The sequence below is a fragment of the Podarcis filfolensis genome, assembly GCF_964270895.1.
Source record: "Podarcis filfolensis genome assembly, chromosome: 5".
In the NCBI taxonomy this organism is placed as follows: Eukaryota; Metazoa; Chordata; class Lepidosauria; order Squamata; family Lacertidae; genus Podarcis; species Podarcis filfolensis.
Window position 1 is genome coordinate 64,631,914 of NC_139608.1, and position 13,287 is coordinate 64,645,200.

Consider the following 13,287-nt stretch of genomic DNA (forward strand, 5'->3'; position numbering starts at 1 on the left):
CCACTCCAGTCTTGAGGAGAGAACCCACAGTTTGTGTTTATGCTCACGGTTCCTCATTGAGCCATAGGTACATAGCCAAAATCCTGCCTCCTAGTGTTACCTCTAAATGGGACAAGGATGCCTGTATTTAATAAGAACATAATAAAAGCCTGCTATATTAGGCCAGCGGCTGTCAGGAGCTTGCCTTCAACAGCTCTCTGGCTAGCGACCTAGCGAAATCAGAGACTCGGAGAGCTTCTTTCAGTGCTTTATTTCAACCAATGAACACACACGGAGACATGGAATGTAAACCTCAACACTTGAACCGAAGTTGCTGAGAATGATGCTCCTGCCTTCCCCCTGGCTGTTACTTCCTAGTCCTCAGACCCCTGCTGCCATCTACGGTGGCTTCTAAGGAAATCCCTTTGTGCCTGTTTAGCTTTCTGCTCTGAGACTTGGGTGAAGGAGGGCGCTCTAGCATACTCTCCAGAGACACCATGTCACTTGGCTGCTGTACTGAGTTAGCACCGGCATCTTAATCCAGCATCTCTCCTTGAAGCTCCTTGACACATTTTGGGAACAGGGAAGTAAGATTAGAATGTCAGGAGAAAGATGCAAGGTCAATGAATTCTACTATCAGTTGTGTCAGTGCCAGCAGGTAGAATTAATTTGATGATGAGCAATAGGTAATGGGGGGGGGACACACCTCAATTTACAAATTGATCATGAATACACATTATGTAGACCCACTGCAGCATCTACAGTCACATGGAATATATGCAGTATATATGACTTTTATAACATTTTATTTGTACTTCTGCATCAGATACAATACATCAGGGAATTCTTGCTTTGGAATATCAAGACCAAATAAAGAATCTGCATGCTGCCATTCAGGAACATACTTATGGAAAACTAAATTAGAGATCCGAGGAAGCAACAGCTTAATGTCCTTTATGTTTTCTATAATATCATGTCCACCATACCACACAGCAGTTGGCACAACCATGTCTTCAATTTGATAGAATGGAGGAGTGGTCTGTGGATGAAAAGATTAGAGTGATTAAAATGGGTTTCACCTACCAATCATAGATTTTTACCTGTTTTCTTAGCCTTCTGACTGTTCATATGAAGGACTATCAAAACTCTGGGATGTGTGACCTATGGTCCTGGAAAATGGTACCTTGAGCATTAGTTTCAACTTTTCTTCTCCAATATCTTAATGGATCTGTGATGTATTAATCATTTACTGTGCATTGTTGATATATGTGTCCAGGATAATTATTGGATGACTGATTGAGCATAGCATATGCTAACATTGTGGGATGTATGATGACATTGAGGATCTGTGTCAGGAGTAATGTGTATGTCTGACAAAGTGACAAATGGTTCAGCTTGGATCTGGGCTTCATGGTCTTGCAGGCAGGAGGTTTAGAAAGTTTTAGAAGGCTATGCAAGATATTTCTTTCCCACTACCATTTCATTGCTTCACAACTGCTTCTACATTCCTGCTTCTGCAAACAAAATAACAGTTTTGAAACTATCGTCTATCTATCTATATCTATCTATCTATCATCTATCATCTATCATCTATCATCTATCATCTATCATCTATCATCTATCATCTATCATCTATCATCTATCTATCTGTCATCTATCATCTATCCACATCCACAAACACACATGCTGAACATGTGCGGCTTTATATTTTAAAAAGCACTTAAAACATAGTACCATCAAGACCACAGGAATAAAATTGAGTTTGTTTCTGCTTTTCTGAGGCTAAACACATCTCCTTGGGCATAAGCAGCATCCCAATGTAAGAAAAGGATAATATGATAAATGAAATAAAATAAAATAAAATAAAATAAGCATCTGTAACCACACAGAGGCCGGGGTGGTCACCCCTGACCAAAAAAACCTTTACAAAAGAGGCATGCATATTTGTGGTATGACAAGGTTAAAGCGCATAAAAGTTTCAAAAATCATATTGTCAGAAAAGCACTATTAAATGTCTGGGTCAGATATAAGGACCTGCTGGAAAATAAGACTCCAAGATGGCTATCACCAATGGAAGCCAAGGCAGTCAAAAAGTTAAATATGGAGTCGAAATGGCCAAGATATTGGGAAATTTTGGAAAAAGAAGGGGACAAATTGAGATTGCAGAGTTTTGAAAAAATAAAAGGGAAGGTGAGAGACTGGTTACATTATCATCAAATAAATGAAGTGTTTAAATTAGACAGTAAAATAGGCTTCCAGGTGGAAAAATCAAAATTAGAGACTGAACTGTTAGAATCTAGTACTAAGAATTTGTCAAAAATGTATGATCTGCTGTTGAAATGGAATACACAAGATGAAACGGTAAAATCAAGTATGATTAAATGGGCTCAGGACATCGGTCATAACATTATGTTCGCTGATTGGGAAAAGTTGTGGACCACCGGGTTGAAGTTTACGGCGTGTAACGCCCTAAGAGAAAACATAATGAAAATGATTTATAGGTGGTACATAACCCCAGTCAAGCTTGCAAAGATCTATCATTTGCCTGATAATAAATGTTGGAAATGTAAAGAAAAGGAAGGTACATTCCTTCACCTCTGGTGGACGTGCCCGAAGATTAAGGCATTCTGGGAAATGATCTATAATGAACTTAAAAAGGTATTTAAATATACGTTCCCAAAGAAACCAGAGGCCTTTCTCTTGGGTATCGTCGGCCAGGGGGTGTTAAAGACGGATATAACTTTCTTTATGTATGCTACAACAGCAGCTAGAATACTTATTGCAAAGTACTGGAAGACACAGGATCTACCCACACTGGAAGAATGGCAGATGAAGGTGATGGACTACATGGGTTTGGCAGAAATGACGAGCAGAATCCGAGACCAGGGAAGAGAAGCGGCGGAAGAGGAGTGGAAGAAGTTTAAGGAATACTTACAGAAATACTATAAAATTAATGACAGTTAGAATGATGTTGGGCCTAAAATAAATGGTTACTATTAGTAATGGTTAAGACAGAGAGAATAAGGACGATTAATATAAATCTATAATAAAATAAGGGAAGATTCGCTGAATAATTGTAAGAACTTGGAATACAGAAACGGGAAGCAAGAGGAAGTCGAGGAAGTAAGGTCTAAGAAATTAGGACATGAAATTGTACTTGTTTTTTGTTTTGTTAACGTGTGTTCTTTTTTGTATGTTTTGTTTGTGTTAATATAAAAGCTGTTTAATAAAAAATATTATAAAAAAATAAAAAACAAAAAAACCTTTACAAAAGAATGAGGAAGGAAAGATGCTGTGGCGACAAGCGCGGCATGTCGATGCTGGCCGAGGTACTGTCACCGTACTTGTTTGCCTTTGCCTGTGTTATCTGGTGCTCTTTTGGGCTGTGGAATCCAGGACCTCAGCCATGAGGCCCAGGCATGGCTGTACAAGGAAGCATTAAGGGTTTACCAGGAGAGAGATGGGATCTAGGTTTACAATGTTGGCATCCAGCTGTCTTTGGAGACAATGGAGTGTGATTCCAGTGATGAAGTCAAACCGCTGCATTAGCAGTGCCCAGGTGACCTTGCCAGTGACGCAAGCCTGGGCAGTGTGCATGGCATCCCTGGGGTGTCCGGACAACAAGACCCCACTCTCGGTTCATGGATGTTCTCCAAAGGAAATATGAATAATACATTTGGCACCAGCTTGGCTGCAGAAGTTCTTAGAAGGAGACATACAAGGTGCCATCCAACCACCTCAGGGATTCCACTCCACATTTGTGCAGGGTTTACTCCTTAACCTTTTCTTTTCTTTTTGGGGTGAGCCACTAAGTTCAATGAGAGTTAGTCCCAAATAAATATGCAGCTTTAACACATTGAAATCTCTGACAAATCCCCATCCCCACAACCCTTATAATTACCGTGTTGTATATAGCCTTGTTCTTACTGCCATAGTCAAAACGTTTCAGTTCTTTTGATTTAAAAATCTAAAAAAGTTGAGGCAAAGGAATGAATATTTGAATTTTTAATTGTGACATATTTATAACTTGCACATAATGAATAAAAAAATTGCTTGATGATTTCTTAGGTTGGATCTACACTGACCTGTTTAACGTTATTTCCACCTATTAGAATAATATTAGATATGTCGTTCTAAAACAACACAGGGCATACTTGTGAATTAAAACTTTTTTCTACCTTGGGATGGTGTGTTTCCCCCCCCCCTCCCCTAAATGTAAGTAATACCTGGCTAAACCATTTTCCAAAATGCTTTTTCTTTCCCTGCTGCTGGGTGCTGGTTGCTCTGATCCACCCTCTGGTGTCACAGTTTAATCCTCCCTCCCTACGTCCCTCTGAGTCCTTTGTTATTTGTGCATGTAAGACTTTCAAATTTAAATGAAGCTGAACACCACCTCTCAAATTCCATTGGAGGGGAGCAGAGTTTGAATGCATTTTTTAAAAAAGGTAAAACACTACATAGAAACATATGAACAGTTTTTCACTGATAAAACAGCATAAAACAGTTACAAATTAAGCAATAAAAAAGACAAGGCAATAATGCATTATGAACGTAAAAAGTAGGATGTATTGTGTTATCAAAACCAATTCCTTAACCCTTCCTTAACGTTAAAAACTATGAGTATAGATCCACCCTAAATATTTGAGTCCATTACATATTTTTCTGTTTCTAGTCATATAATTGGTTTAATCATAATAATAATAATAAATAATTGTATTATTTATAACCCACCCATCTGGCTGGGTTTTCCCAGCCACTCTGGGCAGCTTACAGCATATATAAAAACATAATAAAACATGAAACATTAAAAACTTCCCAATACATGGCTGCCTTCAGATATCTTCTAAAAGTTGTGTAGTTCTTTATCTCCTTGATATCTGAAGGGAGGGCATTCCACAGGGAAGAATAATTTGCAATATTCACTATGCCAGTTCTTGCCAAATTGTAAAAGGTAATGAGCAGGGCTATTTTCTAGAAAAAGAGGTGCCGGAGCTCTCCTATTTTTAGGCGGAGCACTCCTGCAGGGAAAAAATAAAAACTTTCGCCGCTGACCTCCACCACACCGCCCAAATCATCCTGCCAAACACCGCCTCTGCCAAGCAGCCCAAAGCGCCGTGCCGCCCAGCACCACTGTTGCGCAGCCCTCTGCAAGGGGACGGTACCAGAAAATTACAGATCAGCCGGAATGCAGCAATGAGGAGGCGGAACGCAATGAAGGTGTGCCGGAACTCAGTTCCAGTGAGTTCTGGCTGAAAAAAAACCCCTGGTAATGAGAAACTGCAGTGTGAAAATTCAAACTTAACTCTCACCTCAAACAGAATGAATAAAAAATTGCTTGATGTTTGAATTTAAGAATTACTCTTTAGACAATGCAATGGAAAACTTTCTCTTTCATTCTTCTTTCATGCAACCTATTTAAGGATATTTATTTTTGCTTTCATTTGCATTTTATTATTGCCAGTTTTGACCCCTGTAGATGCATATATATCATATATAGCATGTACCATTTATTGCTATATTGTTTTTCATTTACTGTAACTTTCCTGTCACCTTCTGAAAATTAAAAAAGAAAACCCTTATTCACACACATTAAACATGCATTTGAATATCAAATGACCTCTGAATTTTGAAAAAAAGGAAAAACATGCATTAAACCCTACCTGGGCCAAGTGGATCAAGTTTTTTACAGAACCAAAATCAGGGAAAATTCCAACAATCACGTCTACTCGACTCTAGGGGAGAAATAATAGGCATGGAAACATTTTTTTAGAATTGTCTCTGAATATTCAGTGAGTGGGGGGAAGGGATGAATTACACTAGCAAAAGTCACATGCATTTGGGACTCAACTACATTGGCAAAGAAAAAGTGCTTTATATGTGTTTTATATGCATTATAACACTGTGACACCAGATGGTGCTGTGGAGTTGCGTTTTTGCCAACCCAATTTTTCATACAAAGTTTACAAGGTGTTTAACTGAAACCCTTCTTTGATGTGTCTAGATCCAGCCCAGGGCAATACAATATATATAAACCTTGATGAAAGGGAAAGGCAAATTATATAGGAAAGCATACAGCTCAGGAAAGATGTGGCAGCAGAGGTTGGGAGCTTTGTGCTGATTTGCTTTTTTATTTTTATACTATTTTAATAGTGCATGTGTTTTTTCTATTGTTAGCTTGAAAGCCATCTTGTGAATATCTTGGAATTTTAAAAAAATGTTATAAATATTTAAAAAAATTTAAAAGGGTTAGTTAAGGGTAAGTTAAAATATTTTATTTTTCATCTGTTATCAACTTCGTCAATGAAAGTTACAACAAAAACCATGCAGCTTATTCTTTCTGTAATGTACCAGGGTCTCTTCCACAAAGATTATTCTCAATTCTAGCTGCAACATTTACAGACTTGGTTAATCAATTGTACCTTTAGGGCTACAATACCATACATGCATATCTTGGAGCACGTACCATTGGACTCCATCATATTAATTTCTGAATACACATGTTTTGGATTCCATCGCTAATTTATATTTATCTATTAAAATGAATTTGGTTTTCTGCAAAATATATTGCTGGTTGGAGAGAAAAAATGGAGTACTGTTTTTTGTCAATATATGTAGAAAAATAAAGAGTCAACTTACCACATTTAAGTTATTTTGATTGCATCCAACAGAAAGGAAAATAAGTTGGAGGCAAAAATTGTCTATCAATGGATAACTACACAGCTTGGCATTCAGTCTTTTCAGTTTGTTGCTGAAAAGGACAAATTCTTTCTTTCCCCATATGAGCTGTAAAATAAACACAAAGATCTTTGTGATTCTTTGGTAGGTTTCTGGAGGAAACACCGGCTTTAGATCCATTTCAGTCTAGGTTCCGTCCTGGTTTCGGGACCGAGATGGCTCTGGTTGCCCTAACAGATGATCTCCGTAGACAACTGGATCGAGGCGGGTCGGGACTGCTGATTCTCTTAGATTTGTCAGAAGCCTTTGACATGGTCAATCATGATCTTTGGACCACCACCTCGCCGATGTGGGGATACAGGGCATAGCACGAAAATGGCTGTGCTCTTTTATCTCTGGTTGGGGACAGAGGGTAGCGCTAGGGAGGGAGATGTTGTCGTGCCACTCCTTGGTGTATGGAGAGCCGCAGGGAGTAATCCTTTCCCCGATGCTTTTTAACATCTTTATGCAGCCCCTTGCCCAGATTGTCTGGAGCTTTGGGATGGGTTGTCACCAATATGCTGATGACACTCAGCTCTATCTGCTGATGGATGGCCACACCAACTCGGCCCTGGACACACTGACCAGATGCTTGAAACCTGTGGCTGGATGGTTTCATGGGAGCCAATTGAAACTAAATCCTTCAAAGACAGAGGTCCTCTGGCTGGATCGGGATGGCATGGGGATGAGGGACCAACTCCCTTCTCTTGCGGGGGCCCAATGCCTTCCGTTAAGAGTTTGGGTGTAATCCTTGAAGCCTCCGTTTCCATGGAGGCGCAGGTTACAGCAACAGCCAAGGCAACATTTTTCCACCTTCGCCGCATCAAGCAGTTGGTCCCTTACCTTTCCCGCCCCGACCTGGCCACAGTGATCCATGCAACGGTCACCTCCAGGCTTGACTATTGTAATTCGCTCTACAGTGGGCTGCCCTTGAAGCTGTCCCAGAAACTCCAGCGGGTGCAGAATGCTGCAGCGAGGCTCCTCACAGGGTCTCTGTAATGGGATCATATTCACCCAGTGCTTTTCCAGCTGCACTGGCTCCCGGTGGAGTACAGGGTCAGATTTAAGGTGCTGCTTTTGACCTTTAAAGCCCTTCACGGCCTAGGACCCTCATACCTATGGGACCGCCTCTCCCGATATACCCCACAGAGGACCTTAAGGTCCATAAATAGCAACACCCTAGAGGTCCCGGGCCCTAAGGAAGTCAGATTAGCCTCAACCAGAGCCAGGGCCTTTTCAACACTGGCTCTAGCCTGGTGGAATGCTCTGTCTCAGGGCCCTGCAGGATCTGATTTCTTTCTGCAGGGCCTGTAAGACAGAGTTGTTCTGCCTGGCCTTTGACTTGGAATCAATTTGATTGCTCCCCCTCTTTCTTTTTTCCTTTCTCCTTCTGTGTTGGAACTCCTATTTGGGGACTTCCCTGGCTTTTTTCTTGCCTATGTAGGACCAGTCTGGATAGTTAGCCTTGGTGAAGACTTGACATTTTCATTCCCCAAAAAGTTTTTGAGTTTCCACTGAAATCAGGCTGCATTTTAATGTTTTAATGTTGTATTTTAATCTTGTTTTTAAAGCTGTATTTCAATCAATTGTTTTTATATTTGGTGTTAGCCACCCTGAGCCCAGTCTTGACTGGGGAGGGTGGGGTATAAATAAAAATTATTATTATTATTATCATTATTATTATTATTATTCTCTTTAGGATTAATATGTGAGGATTAATTAAACCAGATATTGCATGACCTCCCCCAAAATAATGACAAATGGATAAACTTAAAGGTTGAACTGTCCATATCACTAAACTGATTATGTTAGAAGACCACATTAACACACTATAAAAACCTATAAGAAATACCTACGCTTATTAATGCATCTGGAAGACTGAGAAATAGCACAGAAGGTCCACTGGTGCCGACAAGTGTGTAGGTAGGACCAAAAGTTATAAAGAGCTTGACTTTCTGAGCGAGCTGTGGTAAGAGTGAAAAGGTAATTAAACCTGTCAAAGAGAAAGAATTCCAGAATTCAGCAGCTGTGCCAAATATATGGGAGCCAAAAGTCCTTGCTTATTGTTCCTTCAATCAAAATTTTTAGGTTTCAACTATACCAGTGATGGGAATTTTTGATTGTAAGAAGGCCTTTTAAAAAAGGGCTCGAGCAGTAAACACATTCCATTCATTTCTTATTACTTACCAAGTGTCCCACCCTGAGACTGACCGATAACATACAATCCTTCTTGCTTAGTTTTCTGCAGGATAAAATTTATTGTTGCTGGAATATCATATGTCGCAATTTCATGGATGCTGTAAGACATCAAGGTAAAGGTAAAGGACCCGTGGAGGGTTAAGTTACTGTATTTTATGCTGTTTTTTGTTGCATCAATTAAGTGTTTTAAATTTGTTGTTAGCCACTCTGAGCCTGGTTTTCTGAACAGGGAAGGGTGGGGTAGAAATAAAAGTTTATTATTGTTATTGTTATTGTTATTGTTATTGTTGTTATTATTAAGTCCAGTCAAAGGTGACTATGGGGTTGCGGCATTCATCTCGCAGACCAAGGGAGCCAGCGTTTGTCCCCAGACAGCTTTCCGGGTCATGTGCCCAGCATGACTAAACCGCTTCTGGCGCAATGGAACACTGTGACGAAAACCAGAGTACATGGAAACGCCGTTTCCCTTCCCACCTCAGTCGTACCTATTTATCTCCTTGCACTGGTTTGCTTTTGAACAGCTAGGTTGGCAGGAGCTGGGACAGAGCGACAGGAGCTCACTCCGTTGTGGGACTTCGAACCACTGACCTTCTGATCAGCAGGCCCAAGAGGCTCAGTGGTTTAGACCATAGCGCCACCCGCTTTGTAGTCATACATACAAAATGCAGGTGAAGTTTTCTCCACTTGTCCTTCTGTTTCATTACTAAAGCACACTATTAGAAGTATGCATTGACTCTGCCTCAAATAATGAGGTAATTTGGGCTGTGATTCCCCATTCCTATACAGAATTGTGCCATTAAAAATGCATGTTAACTACTTAGAATGCCACCACTTCGTGAGAATTGTAATCAAGTGATATATAAATTGTAAGGGGGAAATGTAAGAAATTCCAACTAGCTCTGTTTCCTCACCCCCACCCACGCCAAAAGAATAGTACAGTCTTCAGGGGTCAATGGGGAGTTCACCATTTCTTTCTCTCCCCCTCCCCAACCTCATGTTCAGTCAGGTTTTAAACCCTAAATAAGCATGTAGTCAGCTTCCATGGAGTTGTTTGATGCAGAGGAATGGTGCGAGGAACCAGCTGGGGGGTCACCAGGGAAGAAGGCTCAGAGCCCGGGGAGTGGTGGTGGAACGACAACAAGAGGTCAGAAGGAGAAGATGGAGACAACAGGAAAGAGGAGGTGTCAGACTCTGAAGCAGTAAGAAGGTTTAGTGAGCTATGAGAGTCTGTGGCAGAAAGTCGTCCAGCATCAGATGCAAAAGCTGAAGCAGCAGGGTGTGATGAGGAAGGCCAAGAGGCAGAGATGAGTTCTTTGAACTGTGAACTGACAAGCATGCTCCTATGACATCAGCAGAGGCAGGGAGAAGTATGACAGGTGAGAGCCTTCACCTGCATCTCCTTCTTCACCCACCCTCTTCTTGCACAATCCACCATTTCCGCAATCCACAATTCCAGATTGGCTTGATTCAGTTCAGGACCTAAGATTTGTCCAGAGCGAATGCACAGTCCTAATTATGATCTCAGAGCCCCACAAATTCAGTCTGCATGAATATAGAGAAAGTCATACATTTTGTCATGTTGATGTTGGCTCTAAAAATAATAAGAAAAGGAACCACAATCCACCATGTCCCATCTTTGGGAACTCTTTCCAGGATTGAAGCACTTCTGACACAACAGAAGGAAAAAAGATATGTTGTTAGCAGTTGTACTTTAGAGACAGCAGTTACTACAATTGTCTCAATTATCCAAGTTACAAGTTGTCTCTTTATACCTGAAATCCCAAAATTCTTCTTGGTCAATTGACAGAGTCTTGTGTCTTCTAGACCAGCTGGTCCCTCTAGCATTTATCATCCAAACATCATAACCAGCATCTGCTAGGAAGAATCCCAGGCTATTGTTGGGAAGATTTGCAATCCAGCACCTACTTTCAAGCAAAATACCATGTACCAGTAAAACAACTGGCCTAGGACCTGGGGGAAAACAGAAACAAAATGGGCAATCTACCTTATAGCTTATTTGTGTCCACTTCACCAACATTGCTCTTTGTGATGCTTTCATCTAGTCCAGGAAAAACACAATTATATATAGGACAGAGATAATTACTTGTAATTAGGTGATGACCCATGGCTGTCTCACCTTTAGGCACTATTAAAAAATATGAACAAATGCTTCCTGGAAATCATAGCCAATACAAAGGCAACATAATACAAATCATAGCCAATACAAAGGCAGTAAAGATCAGATGAGAAAGCAGCAAATTCTTCAGCTCCATTGCTGAAAATCAGTAGCTGCTTTCCTATGGCAAGATTCCATACAGGGCTGGCCCTACTGATAGGCAGAGTGAGGACAGAGTGGCATAATTGCCATCTGACTTGCCCTGCTGCTCCCAACCCTGTTATCCTAAGATGAATGGAGAATGCTATCCCTGGACTTGTCTGGATGGCTTCTTTACGTGGAATGGATTGGAGAGAGCTCTTGGGCTTCACATCAAGCAGCGAAATGCAGTGGCGTAGCATGGGTTGTCAGCACCCGGGGCAAGGCAAGTAATTTGCGCCCCCTAACCCGTGGATTTGGGGCCCCTAACCCGTGGATTTGCCCTAACCCCAGATGTTGCGCCCGGTGCGGCCGGCCCCCCCTGCACCCCCCATGCTACGCCACTGGCGAAATGTCTTGAGCAGGGCCTGGCTCAATGGCATAAATAAATCATTTAGTCCATGCCACCTCATCATGACAAGGTAGTGAAAAACAAAGGTGATTAGCTCTGCTCAGATAGGAAAAATTGGGCAGAAGATTGTACCCCGGTCTACAATTAATTCACCACTTCTGCACACAAAAGCTTAATCCAAACACTTCATTCTTACACAACATCACATAGAGAAATAGATATCAGAGCTTTGAAAGTCTTTTTAGAAAAGAAACTAATTCTAGTTCAGGTTGAACATGACCAGAAAGGAACTAGTTCCAATTCGCATTTGTCCACTTATAAAATGAACTTGTTTGGTTCATATTCAGTTCAGAGTTCAATTCACATTACCTTGAAATTTTCCTCAGCTTTCAGAATGTTATAAGCTGCTGTGCTGACATATAGCATATAGTAAAGAAGACTAAGAAAACATCAAAACACACACAGTGGGGTGTGACTTATTTTCTTCAACCATTATGAACTTTAAACTTAAGAGCCTAAAGAGTCTAAAGTATAAAAACACATGTAGAAGAATGAACTTGAACCCCCTATGAAGTTAATTTGCATTCAGCTCACCCAGCACTTTTGGCAACAACTGTCAGGTGTAATTCAAAGATTTTTGAACTAATTCAGTGAACTTCATTAAACTGAATTAGCTCATTCTGAGCATTTATACACACACATTTGTTTCCTCTGGGCTATGTGGAATCCTGCCAATACTCTTCCTCAGTGGCGTAGCACGGGGGGGGGCAGGGGGCCATTGCCTGGCACGCAGTCTGAGGGAACACAAACCAGGCACCCTACGCAGAGATCCCTGTCATGTGCCCTCTGCAACCTGCCCCTGCCTGGCATGTGACTACCTGCCCGTTGGTGGTGTGGACTGGGGAGCAGAGGATGAAAAGTTCTAAGCCCCTTCTCTTCCTTAAAAAAAAATGTTATAAAAACATCAGTTATATTCCAAAATTACCTGTCTTCCCAGAACTGTGCATTCCGTAAGGAATTCTGTTTATTTGTAAGTAATAGCCATCCTCTGTCAGGATTTCATGCTCTTCACTGGGGTATCCCCAATATTGGATTATTTCATTCTGCAAGAACAAAGAAATCCTCAGCAAATCGAGACCTTTTTTTCTAAGTCTAGATGTGCTGCAAGGAATTTTAGGAACAATGGTGCTGAGGAGAAGAGAAAAGAGTTCTGAATCCTGCCTTCCTCCCCTGCTGGCTGTAATGAACAAAAGCAAATTCATCCATTATAATCCATCTAGCCCTCTTTGGGGTAACTCAGGGAGGCCTGGAAATCCTTCTATGAAAAGCAAATGCTTTGGAATATCTGTTAAAAGAAATATGTACAAAGTATTTTGTCCTAGCAATAGCCTGTTGTTTCCAAATGCATCTGAACAAGCAACTCACAGTGGTCATAAATTCTTGAGGATTCAAGTGCCGTTTCCTGAGGAATTCTTCTGACTCTGTTGTCTGTTGCATTAAGCACACCACTGCCACAAACAGCCACATCGCTGACCTGTGTAAAACAATTTTGTTTCAAACTCCTTAACAAAGATGGGAAGTCTTTTTAAAAATGTTTTTATAAAGGTTGAGGGCAGGGACTGCAATTTTAGTTCGGGTGGTGCTGCGCATGGAAGAAATGATGTTTCTGTCTTCTAAAAGTTTGAATAACTGAGATGGATGGTTTGTGAGGAAAAAATGAAAACAGATC

The 13,287-nt window shown here is 40.9% G+C and overlaps 1 protein-coding gene across 1 annotated transcript; it reads right to left on the minus strand.

The window, feature by feature from the left end:
- Window positions 1-784: 784 nt before the first annotated feature.
- Window positions 785-13,085, minus strand: LOC310762742 (lipase member M-like; the record flags this gene model as incomplete). Its single annotated transcript, XM_083614214.1, has 9 exons — window positions 785-1,018; window positions 3,881-3,946; window positions 5,640-5,711; window positions 6,616-6,762; window positions 8,550-8,686; window positions 8,881-8,990; window positions 10,665-10,863; window positions 12,544-12,661; window positions 12,984-13,085. 9 exons carry the CDS (start codon window positions 13,083-13,085, stop codon window positions 785-787), a joined length of 1,185 nt encoding a protein of 394 aa, XP_083470340.1.
- Between the last annotated feature and the right edge of the window lie 202 nt (window positions 13,086-13,287).